The sequence below is a fragment of the Spea bombifrons genome, chromosome 5 (assembly GCF_027358695.1).
Source record: "Spea bombifrons isolate aSpeBom1 chromosome 5, aSpeBom1.2.pri, whole genome shotgun sequence".
Taxonomy (NCBI): domain Eukaryota; kingdom Metazoa; phylum Chordata; class Amphibia; order Anura; family Pelobatidae; genus Spea; species Spea bombifrons.
Window position 1 is genome coordinate 14,445,398 of NC_071091.1, and position 22,854 is coordinate 14,468,251.

The 22,854-nt window shown below is 39.9% G+C and overlaps 2 protein-coding genes across 3 annotated transcripts; both read left to right on the top strand.

Moving 5' to 3' along the window:
- The first annotated feature begins 3,253 nt into the window (after positions 1 to 3,253).
- STEAP1 (STEAP family member 1) lies at positions 3,254 to 13,171 on the top strand. Of its 2 annotated transcripts, none has more exons than XM_053467272.1 (6): positions 3,254 to 3,319; positions 4,877 to 4,940; positions 5,311 to 5,412; positions 8,128 to 8,634; positions 9,011 to 9,175; positions 12,863 to 13,171. In XM_053467272.1, exons 2-6 carry the CDS (start codon positions 4,914 to 4,916, stop codon positions 13,118 to 13,120), a joined length of 1,059 nt encoding a protein of 352 aa, XP_053323247.1. In that variant the 5' UTR covers positions 3,254 to 3,319; positions 4,877 to 4,913; the 3' UTR covers positions 13,121 to 13,171. The 2 variants fall into 2 exon arrangements, with proteins under 2 accessions (XP_053323247.1, XP_053323248.1); XM_053467273.1 differs by having other exon boundaries at positions 3,298 to 3,319; positions 5,354 to 5,412.
- Positions 13,172 to 15,647: 2,476 nt separating this feature from the next.
- STEAP2 (STEAP2 metalloreductase) lies at positions 15,648 to 22,628 on the top strand. The gene is made up of 5 exons (XM_053467443.1): positions 15,648 to 15,691; positions 18,436 to 18,953; positions 19,278 to 19,805; positions 20,616 to 20,780; positions 22,326 to 22,628. The coding sequence occupies exons 2-5, from the start codon at positions 18,465 to 18,467 to the stop codon at positions 22,608 to 22,610; spliced, it is 1,467 nt and encodes a 488-aa protein (XP_053323418.1). The 5' UTR covers positions 15,648 to 15,691; positions 18,436 to 18,464; the 3' UTR covers positions 22,611 to 22,628.
- Positions 22,629 to 22,854: the final 226 nt, after the last annotated feature.

Below are 22,854 nucleotides of genomic sequence, written 5' to 3' on the forward strand. Positions count from 1 at the left end.
TCTGGCTACCTGGTTGGGGGGAGTGGTATCTCTTATCCTCATTTTTCCTGCAGCTTTTCTTCCTCTAATCACACCCTAGTGGGTCATTGGAAGAGAATGAGTGGAGAAAGGGGCAGCTGTGGATATTTGGACCCTGAGACTAAGGTTAGGGGCACCTGGGTACAGTATTTCTTTGCACCCCATAACTCCACACACACACACATTCTAACTCGCAAACTCGCTTTAATACCCCCTCACTCTAACGCCCTACATTTACTTACAAAAATATCTTGCTCCTTGCATGACGAACCCTAGGCTCACCCTTGACACTCTAGCACCATATGCTGACACCACTAACACATGCTAACACTCTATACTAACACATGTTCACTCTTCCCCTATAAGTTGATCCATGTGTATGCTAACATCATACACTTACACACATACTAACACCATACACTCACATACATGATATCACCATACAGTACACACACTCACTCACCATACACTTACACAAATATATACATACACACACACAGTCACACTCACTCTCACCTTCTCCTTCTCATAGGATCAGCACGGCTTGCCAGCTCTCCATTGGTCCACCCTCTCTTACTTTGCTTCATCCCTCTGCTTGAGATTTTCCATTGTAGAACCAACTGTGTACAAAAATAACCACAGCCTCCCAATAATTAGGCTACAGACACTGCAAATCTATGTTTGCCAAATCTAGTCCTACAGGAACAGTAAAATAGTTTTCCATTTCACAAACACAGGAATCTAGGATAGCACACCTCCCAAGTGTTCCCTTTTTGGAGGTACTTTGGGACTAAAAATACCTCCATCCATCTTTCTTTCCCTGATGTCCCTCCTTTTAAGGAGCTCAGAATGTAGGGTATGAGTGTTCTGCAGCCCCAAAATGTGTATAGAAACAGCAGAAATGTGTTTATAAATTAAATTGCGTAAATAAAATACATACATACATACATAAGCAGCTATGAATAGCTGACAAAGTCACATAAAACGTCTTAGTAAATCCCTACACCCCTTCAATGCTAAGTGGGAGTAAGGGAACAGGAAAACTGCCATTGTATATGAATCATAGATTTCAGAGTCAGCTGAAAGGGGTTCTGCTTCCAAAGCAGACATTGAATGTTAGGGCAAATCTGGAGGGATGAACACAGAGGGAGGCATATACATACACACATACAGAGGTTCCTACACAAATAGTACATGCAGGGCCGGCCCAAGACATTGTGCTGCCTGGTCCAAGAATAAAATGCTGATCCCTCCCACAGCCATGCCCACCAAAACCATGCTCTCTTACACTCTCACTCAGATCTCTCACTCTCTCTCATTCTTGCTCTCTCAAACTGTATCTCAATGTCTTGCCTACCTTCTTCACCGACTGCTTCCGTGCCTGTCTTTCTTTCCTGTAACGACACTTCTTCTCTTGCCTCTTCTTGTTCTTCTGTCTTCTTTCTTCTGTCTTCGTCCACTTCTTCCCATGTCTTTGTTTTTCATCCACTCCTTGGACTTCGACTCCAGGCCAGGGGACTATTTGGCACGGACCATATATTTGGCACCCCATCTGTCCCTTGCTCCCCCTCCTCCCCAGTAACTCACCAACTCACTTGCACACATTTTATGCATCCACACCCATGCTCACAGACCACATACATATACACACCCATGCTCACACACCACATACATATGCACACCCATGCAAACACACAAATACACATCCATGCGAACACACTAATACATACATATTCATGCTGATATATACACATTCATGCTGACACACACACACTTATGAACTTATAACGTATATACAGTCATACATGTAAACTCCCTCTCTTAAACTCTCTTTTCTTCCCTCATCCCAACCACAGCTTTCCCTTCGGCTGTGAGCTGCTTCATATGTGAACAATTTTGGTCCAGCCCAAAAATGCCATTGGTCCCGGTGCACTTCCACGAAAGGGCAGAGGATCCGGGCCCACCCTCTTCCCTGCGATTGGAGAAACTGGAGAGAGGTTGTCTCTGTGGCTATGCCTTTTTGTGGAAGTGCACCGAGGGGCCAGTAATGCAATTTCTCCATGAATCTACCCTAACCGCCTGGGTCCCATGGACCCACAAGGACTCATGTAAGTGCCGCTCTGAGGACATGGGCATATTACCTAGATATATGCATAGAGATTGAATATCATCCAGAAGGGAGGGCTGTCAAATTCGGACCCAGTTGGCATCTAAAGCGCCTCTTGGCTCCTAGCCCCCTCACTGTAACTAAACACTTACAAACAGACTAACACACACTTAATGTGACACACAGACACACTCACTGTAACAAACATGTCTTCATATGGGAGCTACAGCACTATTACTGAGGTGTCACGTCATTGCCCACTGCACCAGCCAACCCCTGGCCTTCCCAATACCATCTATTAACAATTTCAATTCCATTGGCTTTGAATGTTAACAGAGCACCCATCAAGGATATCTGCAGAATCCTAACAAACTTAATTTAGCAACCTCATCTAAAGAAATATGACAATGCCGAAGTATTGTCACTATATGTGTTTGTTGAGTGTTGGTGACAAAAATGTGTGCTTTAGGAAAGCATATAGAAAAGTAGAATTTGACTGCCCATTTTTTTCTTGATTTAAAAACTCAGCCCTTAATCACTCCTTGATGTTGTCTTTGATTTTGGATAGCCATATGCCTATACCACTTCTGCCTGGAGGCTGTTCCACTCATCTACTATCCTCTCAGTAAAGTAAAACTTTCTTATATTACATGTAAAAGAATTATGTGAGTTGCAGCATGTATCTCAAGCAAAATCAAGTATAAAAACACAGTGTTTTGCTGATTCAGTAAGAGAACAATGTTTCTGGTGGGAGAGATAATTACTGTCAATCACCGTGAAAATCCCTAGCGTCGCCTTTCCTTTTTCGTAATTGTTCTTGTTTTGCAAGAAAAAAAGTATGGAATCTGAAATTCCTAAAGATTATATCTTTATTGGCTAACTGAATTGCATTAGATCGCAAGCTTTTAACCCTACTCGGGTCTCTTCTTCACATACATACATTTATACAGTTACATGTAGACAGCCGCAGCGAGACGTACACATTGTGAATTGAGATTTTGTAAGCACGGTGATGTCAAGGGAAATCCAATGTGGACAGTTTGGTGTGCGTGTGCCACAGAGGTAGGCGTGTTTGGGGTGTTCCTTGTGGAGGGCGTGCACGGTATACAGGAGGAGGCATGTACACAGCACATGACGCTGGACACACGGCTCAGCCTGTGCAGTCAGAATTACAGGCTGCCTCTGAGTGTATGGGTAAGTTATCACCGCTCCATTCATAACTTGTAGGAGAAGGGAAAGACACCCTTACAGCGCTGAATTCCTGAGCTTCTGGTTTTGTTGAAAAGTCACATAGTGGGCCATTTAGTACATCGCCTTTATAATTTACTAAAAGGTCTGGTTTAAAATTACTCGCTTTTTACAACGCCATGATCTGAATGACACTAAATGTCAGGTGGGGAGTTGAATACATTGTAATACAATACACTCCTTTTTAACATACATTGTTGTTGATCTAATCTTTTTACTTAAATCCATGCATAAGAAGAGACGGCAACATATGTTTGTAATGATGACTGTGATTTATGAGGACTATAAACTCACGTCTTTTTAGTTGTGTGTGTCATTCTTTAAACGTTAGACCAATAAGGAAATAATAAAGAATATTTATTATCCCACCTAATATACCAAACAGACCAAATCTATGTGATGTGCACAGGCTGTCTGCAAATCATTTCTAGTGTTGTGCTATAGGAGACATGCGCTATAGGAGACTATAGGCTATGGTGTTCTGCGTTCTAGTAAAAGAAAGTTATATGAGAGTTTGTTAAACCCTTCCTTCCTCACTCTGTAATGAAGTATAAACTGGTTTGTTCAGTAAGTGTGTGGTCATTTTCTGACAGCATTCATCACCTTACCATATTGCGATGGTATGACAGTGGAGTACTTCCTATAGCATGTGTTATACAAACATGGAGCTAATTGAATATCAGTTGCATATATATATATATATATATATATATATATGGCAATGTAAAACAAAAAAAAAATCTCTAATCATGGGTAAAGTAATTTTTTTTATTGGTGTCATTGTGGATAAGGTATTTTTTTATTAAGTTTTTAATAAATACAACATTTGTCTTGGATGGGTGACAGTTTATAGTAAAAATGTTGGGAGCATTTAAATGAAAATTTAAAAATCATTTAAATGCTCCCAACATTTTTACTATAAACTGTCACCCATCCAAGACAAATGTTGTATTTATTAAAAACTTAATTAAAAAATACCTTATCCACAATGACACCAATAAAAAAAAAATTACTTAACCCATGATTAGAGATTTGCCATGCCTGACTTTGTTATCAAGGACCTTATATTAATAGCTACAGTATGTTGTTTAAAGGGGAAAGGGTATTTGATGATGTAATGAAAGACTTTAAGGAAGGGTTAATATTCGTACGATGATTGGCAAGGAATAGGTTAATGAAAATAATTTCTCTCTTAGGTTTAGACATTTCTTAAAGGAATCAGATTTTGGACCAATCTTGCAAAATTGGAAATCGTGATTTACTTCCTGTGCCTTTATTTACAGGGCAGAATAATTTTACAAACTGTGCACAATGGCATCCTTTCACAAGCAGGAGACTTGTAATTTATTCAGCTTACTTTCCCGTCAGTGGTTCAAGGTCCGTTGTGACCTCAGAAATGTTCCTTCCTTGCATGAAATTTGCCACTTTCAAGCAAATATTACAATGTTAACTTGTTACTAGATTCACTAATACTGAAAATTTTTCTCTTGGCTGTATCGACAGGTTCATGGTTAACTAAGTTAATTTAAACAAAGAGACCATGGAAGATAATGAGATGAGTGTGCCGGTAAGTCAGACAGCTTTAAGCACAAGTAAGTTAATGTACTGAAGATACCTGTAGCTTAAGTTTTTTGTTTGTCAATCCGTATAGTTGCTTTGATCATATATTGATTAAATATTTGTCTCATGGACGTTGAGATGTGTCTGAATGTCCTGAAGCTCTCTCCCTTCTCCTCAACCCACCCCTTCAAGGACTACCAGGACCAATGTTTACGGTGTATCTCATTTTAATATGTAAATAGAACTGTAAAATACAAGATTTTTGAAAAGTGACATAATATACGTATATATACATATATATATATATATACACATATGCACAATCTATCGTGATCCAACTACATGTATGAAATGCCTTTGTGTTTGCTTTATTGCAGCATTCGCCTGTGACTCATGCCAGGTTTTATGATTTCCATATAGACAACGACGATGTTCGGAACCAACAAGATTGGAGCAATAAGGAGTTCAATAATATGATGGTAACTATTAATTATTCCTAATTTTCTATGTCTATATAATTTCTCCATCATGTCGGACAATGGAGATGATTGGTTTTCGTATAATACACATAATATTTCAGTATGAATGTACTGGGCCCCTCTCTTGATACATACGCTATATGACCAAAAGTATGTGGACACCTGACCAGCACACCTGTATTAGCTTGCTGGACCATGAGCATTAGTGTGGAGTTGACCACCCTTTTGCAGCTAGAAAAGCCCCCACTCTTTTGGGAAGGCTTTCTACAAGATTTTTGAATGTTTCTGTGGGAACTTTTGCATTTTCTTTCAAAAGAGCATTTGTGAGGCCAGACACTGATGTTGGATGAGAAGGCCCGGCTCGCAATCTCGGTTCTAGTTCATCCCAAAAGGTGTTCGATGGGGCTGAGGTGAGGACTCTGTGCAAGCCAGCCAATTCCAACCACACCAATCTCATCCAACCATGTTTTTATAGACTTAGCTTTGTACACAGGGGGACAGTCACGCAGGAACAGTAGAGAGCCTTCCCCAAAATGGTGCCACAAAGTTGGAAGCATACAATTGTCTAAATGTCTTTGTATGCTGCAGCAATAACGTTATCATTCACTGGAACTAAGGGGCTCAACCAGTAGGCACTATGCATTCCGGTAGGTAACATTCTCCTAGCATCATTAAAACCAATATTCATCCATCAGATTTCCACATAGTAAAGTCTGATTGATCACTCCAGAAAACACATTTCCACTGCTCCTGAGTCCAATGGTGATGTGCTTTGCACCAGCCGACACTTGGTATTGTGATCTTTGGCTTGTGTGCAGTTGCTTGGCCATGGAAACCCATTTCGACACACAGTGCTTGTGCTTATGTTGCTGCCAGAGGCAGTCTGGAACTCTATAGTGCCATGTTTAAAGTCACTGAGCTCTTCCCTTTGTGTACACCATGAGAGCAGCCATCTTAATTTCCTGCATATTTATTCATCTCCGTTATATCGTCACTCTGCTGTTGTAAAGTGCGTATTGTTGTTAATTGACAACCTTGGGAAAAAAAAGTTGGATATCTGCTTCGGCAAGAATCTTTCAGGTGAGTACTGTAGAGAATATGCGTGTAGCATACATATGTTAAATTAATAAAATACAGGGATTAATACCCATTGTAACATAATACACTTACACAACCACCCTCTAACACCATACACTTATAGATATGTACATACATACACACACAGTCACTCTAATGCCATATACTTTCATGTGCATTAATGCACACATACCCACTCTACCAACATACATGTACACAAACATACATACATACACTCTCTGTGATCATCCATGCAGTTTACACACTTCCCCCAACCTCCCTTATTTACATTTTTAACTCTAAAGTTTGTCTGTTTACCCAGTTTTTGTAACCTCGCAGTACTCATAACTCTGATCATGACTTTTTATAACACACACAAGGCATCAGCTGCAATATCCTCCCTAATAATGCTTCTGGCTATCATGTAAAAAAACACTGTGTCCATTTCTTGACGTTATTATTGTTCTGCACCTGCTGATGGTAAAAGGACAAGCTACCCTCTGAGAACCTTGTGTTCCTTCTGTGAGCTGCGAGCTGATCAGCGGGATTCCCTGCTGGCATCTGACACGCTGCTATCCAGACGTCCAGTCTGATCAGCGTGATCACAGAGCAGAGGTTTGGGAACAGATTGGATGAACATGTTCATTGAACTGTTAAAGGACACTGATAGAATGGCCTTGAATGTCTCGACCAATGCTCGGCCTTGATTATGGCTCAGTTGTCTGATGATAAGCCCTGTGAGAGGTGGACAAAAAGGTTGGCCTATATTCTACAAATGGTGGAGAATGTCCCTTTTATCCTTGCTGAATCATTGATGATCAGCCATCATGGCATGAACATCATGTGACATGAAAAAATAAAGCGTAGTTGGATGTGCCATGATTATTCAGCAAGTTAATGTTCACCTGTTGTATATCTAGGTTGGGTGTGACTTCAAAATTCCCTAACTAGCATTGCTTTCCGCCAGAGACATTATTATTTTGATTTCACAAAGCAGAGTTTTGTATGAATGGGAATAGGGCAACTTTACAAAAAAATAGACAAAAAAAAGATAAATGTAAAAAAGTCTAGTTTTTGGGGTGTAATTGATTCTCCATGGACAATGATCGACCTTTTAGTAGGCGTTAAACCCTCCTGTGTGCTTTGACTATTTTTCCATTTTATGGGGTAAATTGGTCAAACTATTTTTTCAATATAAGTAGATAATAAAGAAAACACGAAAAGATTGATTACATTAGATTTTAGGGCATTTTTTCCCATATTTTGCAGAGTACCAGAGACTATGTATGTCATATGCAAAAATCCATGGAATTATTATGAGAAAACAAGAATAAATATTGTTAGATTGTTATGGTGGCGATAACATGAAGGTGATCCGGACATTCAGTTTAGTGGTGACAAACAGCTTGAATGAAATAGGGAGTAAGGCTTCTACTGTACTGAGGAAAGATAGACACTGTTGACAGAATTAGGATTTGATTTATACAGCATTCTTCTTTATTTCATTTCCTGATACTAAATGGGAAATAAGTAGCATGAGTCATGGCTACCCATTTTGACTTTGGAGAATCATCTGCGTGAAGTGATATGTGACCTAGTACATTTCTTATGTGTATTCCTCTGTTCTTTATTTCACAGAACCAGGATAGTCAGCTTGACTACATAAACTCTGATCACAAAGAAAAAGCAGCATATTTTGACATATTTGACTTGGCACCCGTTGGTTCCTCTGATAAGAAACTTGAGCTATTTCCAAAATGGTGTTTACCTGTAAAAGTGGCAGCTATTCTGTCACTGTTTGTATTTATTTACACTTTCGGCAGAGAAGTACTTCACCCTTATCTAATGTACGGCAAAAATGAATTTTACAGAACTCCCATTCTGGTGGTGAATAAAGTATTGCCAGTGGTTTCCATCACACTTTTGACTTTGGTTTATCTGCCTGGGATTTTGGCTACATGTTTCCAGCTTCACCGAGGAACAAAATACCAAAGATTTCCAAAATGGCTGGACATGTGGATGCTTAGAAGAAAACAGTTTGGACTCCTGAGTTTTTTCTACGGAGTAATGCATGCCATTTACAGCTTATCCTATCCCATGAGAAGGTCCTACAGATACCGGCTTCTGAATTGGGCATTTCAACAGGTAACATTACAGAAGAAACCTATGCTTAGATGCTTTGCTTCTCCAAAACATCAACGCATTTTTATTAATTATCACCGTCAGATTAGCTCTTTGCTCCAAAGGTAAACATTTTTGGACCAAAGCTTTGTATAGTTTATTACAAAGATTAAGATGACAACCTTAGTATGGTATGGTAACCATGGATGTTACATTGTGATGGTGGTATGTTCTTGCTAATCACATACAATAAACCTGTTTTATGTGTAAATTAATGTAAAAAAAAATTGTCATTCAGAAAAAAACTCAAGTTCTAAATTTAATACCAATAAAGTAATTTTTAAAATAGCAGATGTTTATTATCATTATTATTTATATTGTACTTTCTGATCTATTGAAGGTAAAGGACCAACGAGAAAATGCGTGGATAGAACATGATGTATGGAGAATGGAAATATATGTGTCCCTTGGAATTATAGCACTTGGTATCCTGAGCCTTTTGGCCGTGTCGTCGATCCCATCTGTTGGTGCCTCACTATCATGGAGAGAGTTTCATTTCATCCAGGTAGACTAGTACTAGACTGTGGCTAATGGGTAAAATGCTAAATGGGTAAATGAGTAAAATGCATGGTAGAAGTAAGGTATATATTCTCAATTATTACGCTATGGTTTGGCTATCTCTGTCTGTGCTATGATATAACAATCAATATTAACCTGTCTCCATTCTTAACATATCAGAAAAGAAAATATTCTTGTACAGACAGGTATAATGCAGTCAGCTGGAATTTTATCTCGGGCAGACTAGTGATTCACGCGCACCATCCAGGATCAGTTCCTCTGTACCATCCTTAAAACGCTGTCATTCCTGAAGCAGACTTTTTCAGTGTAAAACTGTTGGATTGCTGATCCCTTAATCTTTCCGACGCTTACTTAAGGATTTACGGCTTTAAACTTCGAAGTGTTTTAATTTTGGTCTGTACACTTCCCATACGAGACACGGTTTCCTTCTTTGATGTCTGGGCTACGTGCATACCATAGAATTACACGTAAAGGCCATTAAACAACTAAGTGCAGAAAGAAATTGTGCATTTAAACTATGAGACAATGTTGCGAGGATTTCAGAAAGGTTGGGCTTTCTTTACTACGTCTGATATTGATCTTGAAAACAGCTCACAGCTGTAAGCCCCCGGTTATTAACTTATTACAAGCTCTTCGGGGTAGACTGTGAAGTCTACAATCGATAATGCACTGTTTTATGTCCTCTATAGCATGCTGTCATTTAAAAACAGAAACAGAACTTGACGGCAGATCAGAATCATTCGGCTCATCTAGTCTGCATGTTTGTCCTTGCTGTAAAAACCTCAAAGCCTACTCAGTCCTAGGTCTTACCATATATTAAGAATGGCCATATGCTATATTCCATACATGTTTGCATTCCATCACTGTATTAACCTCTACTGCATACCCCGGAAGGCGGTTCCTGTTATCCACCATCCTCTGAAGAAGTAAATAGTAAATGCATAGGCTCAGAAGTGGAAGTGATTGGGGAACTTGTTGGGAGCTCAGAAGCAAATATCTGCCCCAGTTCCCCATCGCCTGCCATGAAAACTATGGGGCCCGTAAAATGTGGACTCTTTTTCTTTCTCCAGGGACGTTCCTTTCCTTGGGGGTAGCAGAGCACTGGGGAGATGAAGCTTGACTTATATATATAGATAAATTATTTAAATTGTGTATTACTTTTTTGTTCAATTTGTGTTTTTCTGTCTAGCATTTCTGGGAAGAATTATTACGTACGGAAAGGTAGCATTTTTATATTGCACTAAATAGCAGATTAGGTCTATGTGCATGCAAAAACATGAGCGGTATGCTTACATAAAAAAAGAAGGCATAGTGTCAGTGTCGACCATATAAACAGCTGTAATATAATGCTCTAAAAATGAAAACAAGCGACTTTTTATTGCAAGATTAGCATGTTTAACCAGCTTTTTAGGAATCACTAAAAACAATCCTGGCCGGTCTATAAATAACGCTACCAGATCTCACCTTTCACTGAAGGCACAAAATGTACATATAACAGGGTAAAAGGATTAAGCACGCAGGGCAACAACTAGCTAAACTAGAGATTGTTATGAGGCTATAACACAAGAATGATTCACAAGTCTGGTGTACATATATCATAACACTGAAAAAACACTCTGACCACTCTGACCATAATCCAGTCCATCTTCTTGTAAAATGCATCAGAATAAAAAATAAATAAAAAAAAAACACTAATGTAGTCATGTCGTCATGGGCATCTGGAGGGGGGCCACTTGCCCACCCTGGAAATGTAAAGAGGTCCACTGGGGCGGCAGCAGCAGGGGAGGAAGAAGCAATAGGCTGTTTAAGTGCAGCTCACTTCCTCTAGCTGGTCTCCCCCCTTTATACTGGCAGCTGCTCCTTTACAGGCACAGAGTTCCCACTTGGGCAGAAACACAGTTTGTATGCTGTTGACACAGGATAATGTATTATCTGAGCCAACAAAAGTAGACGATGAGGAGGAGGTAAGGAGGCATTGGGGTTAAGAGACGGGAAAGATGAGAAGGATATTTTGCCCCTCCCTCCTGGAAAAAACCTATGGAAGCCAATAGTCGTAGTATAACCTATATAAGAAATTTCAGAGCTCATTAACAATAACCTTTATTATGACATTGCCATCCCAAAAAAGATGTTTAACGTTGAACACCAAGGGAGTTTACTTGAAATAGTTGGGTATTAAATGGGAGTAACTTCTCTTTACTGAAAGAGGTGTGAAGCCCTTAGGAATCCAGGGAACTCCCCTTCCCAATAGACATAATTAAGCGTAGGGATTGCATAAAAAACCATTTGACTCCAAAGCAGCCAATTTACCAAAATAAAAAAAAATAAACACAACAGCTAAATGTTAAGGTACACAAAGGCAAGCAAAATAACTGTATGGCACAAGTAAGGCATTTATACACATAAAGTTCTCATCTCACATATTACAGTATAAGCGATGATATAGAAACACGCATATATTCCCTACTGGGAGTTTTCCATAGCATTATTTTTTCATTCTTTCTTTCTGTTTACTATGGCTATAATGTGTATGGGCGCAGGTGGATTTTTAAAAACTATACTTAGGGTGTCAATAATTGTCCTGAATTTTAGTAGCAACATTACAACATTTACCTCAAGAAGCTGAAGATATGTAATTAAATCTATATATTGGTGCTAGAATTTTCTGCTGCTACTGACAATACACCTTGCGTACTATGCTGATAATATCTATTAACAGAGAGCATTAATAATTAGAACTATCTTCAAAGGCCAGTCATTACTGTCACAACTTTTAGCGTAACGTAACTAAAAGTGAATTATTCAATACATAGCTTCATACCTCCCAAGTGTCCCAAGTTTTGTAGGACCTATTTTTTGGGCACCGTCCTGCGTAGCTGCCCCACTGTCTTGCTTTTAAGAGCAGTGCGGATCATGGACCAGTCGAGGAGATCCTCTGATCTCTCTTAACTGGTCCAGGCACCTGTAAAATCAATGAAGGTACGACTTTCAATGGAGCTCTCACACGTGGCCACATCACAATGCCCTGCAAATGAGTGCCGCAATGGTGGCTAGTGCCAACCCCACTCCTGGACCAGTCATGGCGCCGGTGCCTCTAGCAAACCTTTAACACAGATGTCCTGATTTGGATGGAGAGGGTGTAGTTTGTACTGTGTTTTTCATTAATGTGATATATATAGGCTGAGTATAGCAATGTTTGGGGGGTTTTCTCACCTTGAAATGTTTTTATGTAGGAATTATTCTTAAGTGTGCCAAGTGTGTGTTCATTCCTTATATTATCTCCCTTCTCTTCCCTCAATTGTTACAAAGCCAACTGCCAAAGAGGCAACTTAACAAAAAGGGGATAAATGTTAAAAATGTATAATATTCATTCAAGTCACTTGAAAGAAAGTTTAGCTGGTTGTGAACTGCAAAATGGGGTATTTTTTGGGGGGGGTTACATATTCACTTTAATGTATAATGAATTAGTAGTGAACTGATATATAATATATAATACTGTATTTCTTTTAGATTGTAACCTAAAGCTAGATATTTTCCCAGCTCATCTCCATCCCTGTTAATTAAATATTTCACACTTGAGTTTCTACGGAAAGCAGACTTTTTAGTCATATATTCTTAATACTTTGCCTGTATAGGATCTACACTAAATAATATATATTTTTTCTTTTTACAGAGCAAGTTGGGGTATCTTGCGCTTTTCCTTTGCACTCTTCACGCAATGATATTTGCTTGGAACAAATGGGTGGATTTGAGCCAGTTTATAGGGTATACACCTCCTACATTCATGCTAGCGGTTATTCTCCCTTCCTTCGTCCTGCTTTGTAAAGTGATCCTCTTTCTGCCATGTTTAAATAGAAGAATACAGAAGATAAGATGTGGCTGGGAATCAAAGCACAAGATGGACAACAACAGTATCATGTGTCACCTATAGACTTTAAACTGCAGCATACACGTAATACATTCAATGCAGAAAAGCAGGAAAATCCTGAAACTTCTTGTAGAATTGAATATATATATATATATATATATATATATATATATATATGTGTGTGTAAATGAAATCATCTTGAGTCAGACGCTGACGACACTCTCCATCACTTCGCCTTCCCTGTTCTTCCTACAGTTTTCGTAAATCATGGTGATGAAAGAGAAAACATTCCATCGGGATATGAATCATAGGTGTTTTAGCTACAAACCACAACAGGGCATTTCATAAAAATTATACCAAAGAAGAGAACTGGCGAGGGCCCCAGCAAGCATTATAGAGTTGTGCATTCTACCTTTTTTAATACCCAGCCTAGGGGCATGGCGACTAAACGCAGCCTTGACTGCAAATCCTCACATCCGCATATACTGTATCCCTACTCATGAGTACGCAGCCCATTGTGGACTTTGTTAATGTCCCACTTCTGGCTACCAGATTCAACTGTATACAAGACGAACCATTCCCTTATTTAATATAATTAACTTATGAACAGGCAGGAACAGTAGGTTTATGTATTTTATAGCAAAGGTATATTCTTTAACATAAAATCAGTCAATAAACAATGATTATATATACATATAGATATATAATATATACCGTTTTTTGCTATTTTGTGGCATTAATAAATGTTTATTAAATGTTTTTATATTTTTATCTCGCAAGCAACTTGCCAATAAAATATGCAACATTCAATAAGAACGTCACACTCATTATTTATACTGATGTTTTAGGAGTTTGATTATACACGGTAAATATTGTTGTACAGGAACATTAAGAACACTGAGCGTTATTCCTTAAGGCAACACGAGTGCATAACAGGCACAATACAATGTTTGTGCCTTAATGATATGTGCAGCCCTTGTGTTATGAATCCCCCATATTAAACAGGCACTCCAGCCATCACATTAAATGCATAGGAGAGCTGAGAGGTCCCTTTAAATTTTTGTGGTGTCCGCCATGCAGATGCGTGCCTGTATCCTGCAGATTCCCCCATGCGTTTGCTCCTTTCCCTATCCCGAGGTGTCTGCCATGCATGGAGGAGATGTGTTCTCTGACATGGAGGAGATGTGTTCTCGGACATGGAGGAGATGTGTTCTCGGACATGGAGGAGATGTGTTCTCTGACATGGAGGAGATGTGTTCTCGGACATGGAGGAGATGTGTTCTCTGACATGGAGGAGATGTGTTCTCTGACATGGAGGAGATGTGTTCTCTGACATGGAGGAGATGTGTTCTCGGACATGGAGGAGATGTGTTCTCGGACATGGAGGAGATGTGTTCTCTGACACGGAGGAGATGTGTTCTCGGACATGGGAGCTGTGATTCTTTGATCGATTCTACAGCACAGCGGACTTCACAATAGAACCTTTTATCTCTGAAACTGGCGCATTATCACCAAAAAGCTTGGGTGTGGGGCAAGTCGGTAAGACTGTCATTGAACATTGTGACTGTTTTGCTTAAAACAGCACAGTTGGCTTTGCTGGGGAGTCTGGAACGGGTCGGCAGGGAACCTGGAGAAAGGACCAAGTAGTATTTCCACCACTCGCTGTGTAAGGGGGCTAGATAACAAGAAGAGTGCCAACAAACTCTCTGGGACGTAGCAACAAACTCCTTGACTGGCCAGGGTACCCATCTGATTGTTATGGGGATACAATCTCGCTCCAACAACACAAAGGGAAGAGGGGCCCATGAGACATAACAGCCACACCACATGTAAGGGTAATGGAAGGGACTGTTTAGTGAGTGGAGGAGGGAAGGAAGCTCTTGCCAAAAAGTCTGTGGTAAAGCACTATGGAATCTGCTGGCGCTATATAAATGTAATATAAGTGAAGATTTTCTGCCCTTTGATATTGATGCGTATACCCAGTGCCAGACTGGTGATAACAGGGCAGACTTGGCACTTTAAGATCAGACGCCGCCTGATGGAGTTAACTGCTGCCGATGATTAGATATGAGCAGCTGCATGCTACATTTTATGACCACGTTGCTTGCGGCTGGACATATATGTGCGTGCCGGATAGCTAGTCTGGGCCCGCAGACACCTGGATCCCTGTCCCATATTTGTACATTTCTAAAATTTACTAGGGAAAACAGATAAGACTACAGGAGAAATAACCATGGAGATCCTGATCACTGGAAGTTAAGGTGGCTTTTCCTATTAATATCCCCCTGATATGGGAATATCGTATTATTGTGCATATAAATATTTTGTTACTTCGCTTTACTTTCTGTTTTGTGTCTATATTGCCTCCCATTACGATGAATGGGATGACGTGGAGTTAGATACACTCGCGTCAATATGACTCGGACAGCTGAGACCTCAACGCTGACACAAACCAGCCTCTGTTACCACTGCCGCCACCTCCTACATGCACATGCGCATAGGGACGCTGCTGATCAGCTCTCAGCGCAGGCGTTTTTTGCTAGGTGACTGTGGCACCCCGCGCATGCGCAACGGCTTCATGGACCATCTTCCCGAGCAGGATCGCTGCAGGTGTTGCAGATTGAAGGCTGCGGTGTAAGTATTACACTGATTTGTTATTCTCGCTCCGCCGTAATCGATCCATAGCATCTCCGAAGATAAGGCGATCAATAAACGATGTGGCAGTCTTAAAAAAACAACCAATATTGGGCTGCACGGACCCTGCCAGTACGGAGTTGGGAGAGCCTTATGCCAATGATATATATATACATATATAAATATATTTCCCATAGATTGGAGGAAGGCTGCTGACTTGTGATTCGGCCACTTAAATATTCTACCTAATGTAACCCATACGTGATATATGATCATCGCTTATATAGGTAAAGGTAGTGACTATACTAGTAAAGAGGAATTCTGGGATAAAGTTCTAAATGTGGAGCAATCACCATAGCAACCGCTCTTGGCAGCCTGGCCCAGATTAGCTTTTAATAGACATATTCCTTATTTCAATGATCTGTTGCTTTATTCAAGGGGTTAAGGAGCCCCAAAATTGTATGGTAACACTAAATCTTTTATGGAAGTGTTTTTAGTTGCTATGACAACATCATATCTGTGCTTGCCTTTACATCACATGACAAATATGTGATCCTGACCAAAAATTGTACATTAAATAAGTATTCATGAGAAGGGTTTAGTGAACTAGGATTGATGTTTCTAATACGGTTTTTAGTTTCAAATGTTACATTCAACAAGGTTGATGGAACAGCAGCTTTAATATCTGATGAGGAAAAGTGGAGAAGCATGTGTTTGTTGGGCTGGCCTTGGGTGCTCCAGCTGGGTCAGTGTGTGACATCATGGGTGACCCTTACGGTTCAAAGTTTTCCAGCCAGCAGGCACTTTAACCTTACAAGAGCAGGCTGTCCAGATAGGTCCAGACTGGGGATAAAGAAATGGCACGGGCACTTTAAGGCCCATGGCCACCCTATGACATCATCACGGCCAATGGCTGGATATGACAGGCCGCATACTACATTTTTATGTTCACATACTGTGCATTTTCATTCACCCCATCTACTGCAGGAGAGATGACGGGCAGCGGCCCACATATAGAATAGATAAATCGAGTCCATGGTATCTAAGTAAGGTCTGGGGGGCTGCACATGCTGGACAAAAGCATATGTTTGCCAGTGTTATTTGGCAAAGCGATGCAAGTTATTAATTTATACCAGCATTTCCCACATGTAAGTGGGGAGTTTTACCAATTTATACAATGCTTACGAAATAATGTCTGTGATGACGGTTACTTTAATTGCTGTGAAATTTATATCAGACTAGATTGTAAGCTCCTTTGAGCAGGGCCCTCCTCACTTGTTGTCTCTGTAAGTCAAATTGTTATGTTACATACTACTCGTTATGTTCTGTCTATCCATCGTACAGCGCTATGGAATATGATGGTGCTATATAAAACAATAGACATAGAGTTTGACAAAACTGGTTAAGAAGAATCACTGAATGGGAATGCAAACTGTGAGGAGATGAAATATTATATTAATTACATAGTTTGTCTTTTTTCTTGCCGATTTGTGACTCATGCAATCCAGTGTAAACCAGAAAACTGGAACAATGATTATCGTATTGTGTCCCATCAGATTACATTTGCTGGTGATAAAATCTACAGGTCCTTAAGACATAAGAATAGTTTTGATAGTCTTTGCCAGTGAGGAATGAACCATTGGTACGGCCCAATGCGTGACCCAGGGCAGCGGCACCAGCCTCCCTCTCCGCTGAGCGCTGGGATATGACATCCTATCGTGGAGCTCCGTGTGGTAAAGGTGTGCAGCCATACCCAGGAACTGTCCAGGTCATGGCCTGAAATCTCCAGGCTCCGTGTGCAGGGTTTAGACACGCCTACTCCCCGCCCATGGACAGTTATGCCTCCCATGCCCATACAAATGTAAAGCATTTAGGGCCTGCCCATAACACTATCAGCCCCACCCACTTATGCTTTTGGATTGCCCACTGGCATCAGCCCCACCTACCAATGTAATTGACCCCGCCCACCAATGTTAGCTTGTGTGATTTGTTTTGTTAAAAGCATTTTTCTCCTAACAAGAAAATTAAAGCAGCTTTAAGTAGTCCATGTTGCTTTTTTTGTTCTCCCCTTAGAAACCAATTGAACAATCAGATTAGTGGAAACCTACCATTGGTTGTTAGGGTGATATAGTTCTTGTGCACAGAAGAAGTTATATGATTAGTTATTGAATTAAATCGCACCGTCTTATTCTGCAGCGTTGTACAATAGGTAAGCAGGAGAAGAAGTGCATCACATAACAATTTGGACTTACAGAGACAAAAGGAACTTGAGTAAGAGATCAGAGGTACAGAGATCAGGTACATATTTTTTTGGGGAACATCACATTTATTTTTATTTGTTCTCATAATTGCATAATATTGTCCAGCTGCATCTGGCCCATTGAGAACACGACTGAAATCATGAATAGCATTGTGTTCGAATGTTCCCTTCTAACAGTGTATTAAATCACTGTACATACGGCTGTGCTTAAACTTCTAAAATAACTGTAGTGCTGATACATTTAAAGGCTCTGGTGTTGAAATGGTTAACCTGGAGTATTTTTACAGGACCAGGAAAATAAGTCCTTATCCTACAGCTGTCAGTGCCTGACACAGTCAAAAGAGTTTAGATTCCTTCAAGGGTGGATACTCCACAACACTCAACGGGTGGTTATCTACACTTCTTGCTGTGTTTTTGGGCTAAATGTTGTTCTTTTGTGTTGTTTTTTTTTAATCGGTAAAACATATCTGTATTTTATTTTAAGGTGAAAAGGGTAGCCGTAGGGTGGAAAAAATGGAGTCCATCACAATGATGGGAAGTCCAAAGAGCGTGAATGAATCTTTTCTACCGAATGGGACAACCAGTTTGAAAGAAGATAAGGCCACCATTGGTATATTGGGGAGCGGAGACTTTGCAAAATCGTTGACCATTAGACTTATCAGATGCGGCTATCACGTGGTCGTAGGAAGCCGCGAACCAAAATGTGCAGCTGACTTCTTCCCGCACGTCGTTGATGTGACTCATCATGAAGATGCCATCATGAAATCAAACATCATATTTGTAGCAATACACAGAGAGCACTATTCCTCCTTATATGACTTAAAACATTTGCTCACTGGAAAGATTCTAGTGGATGTCAGCAATAACATGCGAGTGGACCAGTATCCAGAGTCCAACGCCGAGTACCTTGCTTCACTGTTTCCTGACTGCTATGTCGTGAAGGGATTTAATGTGGTATCCGCCTGGGCACTGCAGTTAGGACCAAAAGATGCCAGTAGTCAAGTAAGTTCTATTTGCTATATCTATACCGCTTTACGACACACACGTAGTATTGCAACATCTTAGTCTTTACCCAACCTGCCATTGTTAACCACTGATTTCTCCAATAGTTAACCCTAATAGCAGTAATCTTTGCCAAATACTTAACTTCTGGAATACAACTCATTCTGAAGTGCCCCTCTGGAATATACAATGAAATATTCAAATCAGAGGTTGAGAAACCCCATTTGAGAAACTGCCCCATGTTAACTGTTTTTGTAGTAGGTGTTCTTCATACAATGTTCCACGTTACAAAGATTCCATCTTGTCTTCCATTTGGTCTTGCAGGTTTATATTTGCAGCAATACCGTCCAGGCTCGTAATCGGATTATGGAACTTGCTCGTCAGATGAGCTTCATTCCAATTGATATGGGAACATTGTCTTCATCGAGAGAGATAGAAAACTTACCATTGCGCCTTTTTACGCCTTGGAAAGGTCCCGTCGTGCTTGCAGTGAGCCTGGCTACTTTCTTCTTTGTGTATTCCTTTGTAAGAGATATCATTCACCCCTACTTCAAAAACCAGCAGAGTGACTTCTACAAGATTCCCATTGAAATTGTGAACAAGACTTTACCAATAGTGGCAATTACCCTCCTCTCTCTCGTATACTTGGCAGGCCTTCTGGCAGCCGCCTATCAGCTATATTATGGCACAAAGTACAGGCACTTTCCTCCATGGCTGGAGAACTGGTTACAATGTCGGAAACAGCTGGGCTTGCTGAGTTTCTTTTTTGCCGCTGTGCATGTTGTGTACAGCATGTGTTTGCCAATGAGACGCTCGGAGCGTTACTTATTTCTCAATATGGCCTATCAACAGGTAAGAACTCTAAGAGAAGATAAGGTTGAGGGAGTGGATTATGGGGGACATTAGCAGAGCCCGCTTTCCAACTTGACTACACTTTTTGTCCAAGACACATTATCGTCTTACAGGAGAAACCTACTGATGTCTTTGACCTAAAAGTTACTAATACATTTAGAAAATCACTAATAGTGTCAGTAGAAGTTTCATCTTCCGGCTTAATCAATGACCCAGACAACAAAAAGTGCTGATTTTGATTTGGTCTTTGAACAGTGTCCTACTCGTTTAGTGATGGTCCAAGGCTATATGGTGGAGTCAATATTTAATCCACACTGGTTTGTTATACCCTCCCCCCACAAGATCAGACATGTCCGTAAAATAAAATAACATATTACTTTTTTGTATATGAACATGAACTTTGCCTGTATGCAAGTCAAACACCCATTCCTCTGTAGTACATACAGATAAGTCCTATTTGGGAGTAACTTTGCAATAGTCTCTGTTGCTCCTAATTACGTATTAGAACTTGGTGAAAGCATGTGTGAATACTTCAATTACTTGCGTTCTGAAAGGTTTCAATAGATATTCTTTAGTGGCAATAAGGTAGACCATAATGTTCTACATACAGCAGTGGTGCTCTTGGTATTAAATTACGCAATCATATATGATGTACCAAGAGACAGAGTGATGCCCCATCCTCCATGTTATTATCGACAAACTGTGAATGTAATGATAATAGAGGAATAAAGACAGAATGGTGAATTGGGGAAGGTTATTAGAGGGTAGAGATAGAAAGCCCTTTAAATGACGATAAGCTGTGTTTTATAGGTTCATGCCAATATCGAGAATTCTTGGAACGAGGAAGAAGTATGGAGAATCGAAATGTACATCTCCTTTGGAATAATGAGTCTTGGCTTGCTGTCCTTACTGGCAGTGACTTCAATCCCATCGGTCAACAATGCTTTAAACTGGAGAGAATTCAGTTTCATTCAGGTACAATATTGGAAGTATTTAAACATGGGTATCTTGCCTCTACAGCAGCAATTAGCCATATATTCCATGGAATTTCATTGTGCATAAAAAAAAATTATAGACTAAAGCAAAATAACACCATTAATTAGTTCTCGCTAATTATGCAATGACATTTTCCTAATCTGTGTCAACACTAGACCTGTCTTAGTGTCTTCCTGCTTCATTTGCATAGTGTCTTTTTTTTTCCTTGTCACATTGTGTCTTTTTATATCCTTGTTGCATCATCTCATCCTGGTCTCAATGTAATGTCTGAATCAAAAAGTTAACCCCCCATTCCTGATGCAATAAGGTACATAATGATGTCACACTGCCATCACTTGTTCTACCTGTTCTCAATTAGCCAACTCGGAGTTCTCCACGCAAACCCACTGTGTTTAATGACTTTATGCAAGAAGACCCCCGTGTCGCCTGTGCTGGAGGACGGCCCCAGGTCTTAGCCCCCCGAGGCTTCTTGGTGCAGATCCTTTGAAACGTCCTTTAATCTGCCGTTTAGGATGTCTGTGCTTTTTTATTACCAAGCATTCACAAGGCTATATTTGAGCGCAATTGTGTTTATTTGCTTAATAAGTGGGTACTAAATTTGTGAATTCATTAACATAGAAACAGCCATTTAGATCCAAAACAGGAGGCATACATGGGGTAAAACATCTCAAAAGGGCCGTGGATGTTGCGTTACATCAATGATGTATACATCTACTCTGAGGACCCCTCCTTTGATGGTTTCATGACATGTTTGCTTCCTCCTTTTTAACTTAGACATTTATTGTCATATCTGCATTTTTTAAATTTATTTGATCCTTTTTTTTTAATTAAACTTAGTTGGTACCGCATTGATATTCTCTATAAATTATGATATTTTTAACACTTTTATATATCAGTTTTTAATATATTTGTAAACGAGGATTTCTTTGCGGCATCGGGCACAGCGGCGCTTACGTGGCCCTCGTCTTATTTCCCATTTCCTGTACCAGTTTCAGGCCTGATACCAAGGCCCTTCTCAGCAGAAGAGAAGTCAATTTAAAAGCAAATATATGTTTAAAACCGCCTTTTGATCTATTACCACATTGTAGTATTGGCAGGTTCTACGGTCCGTTGATTATGGATCCAAGTCTGAAGAGTATCTTGGAAGTTATTAATTGTCGGATCCATTTAGAGGAATAACATTTTTATGATCTCTGCAGGAAAAACTGAAAAGCTATAACAGCCAGATTGTCGTTAAGCACAATTTTATGTGATGCCGATCTTGGTAATTCTGCCGTCGGCCTGTTTAATAACTGCTGCTAGCAAGTTGTTACGTAAAATATTTATGCCACGATTTGTTATGTCTATTTTTCTGTAAAATAGGTGTTAAAACACATATCAATGCACTTATACCAAGAAGATATATTGAAGCTGACATGAAACGCTGCTTCTTTAGAATCAATTATATAAAAAATGTGTGCATTTAGACAAGTTGAAGTCGTTTTTTGTTAATAGTATTTTTTTCTCCTTTCTCTCTCTCCAAAGTCCACCCTTGGATATGTTGCTTTGCTCATAAGCACCTTCCACATTTTACTTTACGGATGGAAACGAGCTTTCGAAGAAGAATATTACCGTTTCTACACTCCTCCAAACTTCGTTTTGGCTTTGGTCCTTCCAACGATTGTGATTCTGGGTAAAATCATTTTGCTTTGCCCTTGTGTCAGCAGAAGGCTTAGAAGAATAAAAAAAGGATGGGAGAACAGTCACTTCAAGGAGAAAACAAGCAGATCGGCAGCTCACGTTTCACCTGAAAGGGTCACAGTTATGTAATGTGCCAATTTTACTTTTGGATTTCATGTTTCTTTTCAGCGTTCCATGTTCATTGGACAGAGTCCGCGGGCCGCTGTTGACAACAGAGGTTTGAAGCAACGCACGTTTTGTCAACGCTCGTCAAATATAATTATGTTCTGAAATTGTTGCTGAAATAATTTAATCTCATCTAAAAATTGGATCCTTGTAATAGAGGGTTTCATGCCTTGTTACAAAGTATTTAACCCTTGACAAGGATTTTGCA

Excerpts from the sequence above, each read along its gene's own strand:
- STEAP1 (XM_053467272.1), top strand. The coding sequence starts at position 4,914 with ATGGAAGATAATGAGATGAGTGTGCCG. Across the intron at positions 8,635-9,010 it reads TGAATTGGGCATTTCAACAG|GTAAAGGACCAACGAGAAAA; the intron begins GTAACATTACAG and ends GATCTATTGAAG. Across the intron at positions 9,176-12,862 it reads GAGAGTTTCATTTCATCCAG|AGCAAGTTGGGGTATCTTGC; the intron begins GTAGACTAGTAC and ends TTCTTTTTACAG.
- STEAP2 (XM_053467443.1), top strand. The coding sequence starts at position 18,465 with ATGGAGTCCATCACAATGATGGGAAGTCCAAAGAGCGTGAATGAATCT. Across the intron at positions 18,954-19,277 it reads CAAAAGATGCCAGTAGTCAA|GTTTATATTTGCAGCAATAC; the intron begins GTAAGTTCTATT and ends TTGGTCTTGCAG. Across the intron at positions 19,806-20,615 it reads TCAATATGGCCTATCAACAG|GTTCATGCCAATATCGAGAA; the intron begins GTAAGAACTCTA and ends TGTGTTTTATAG.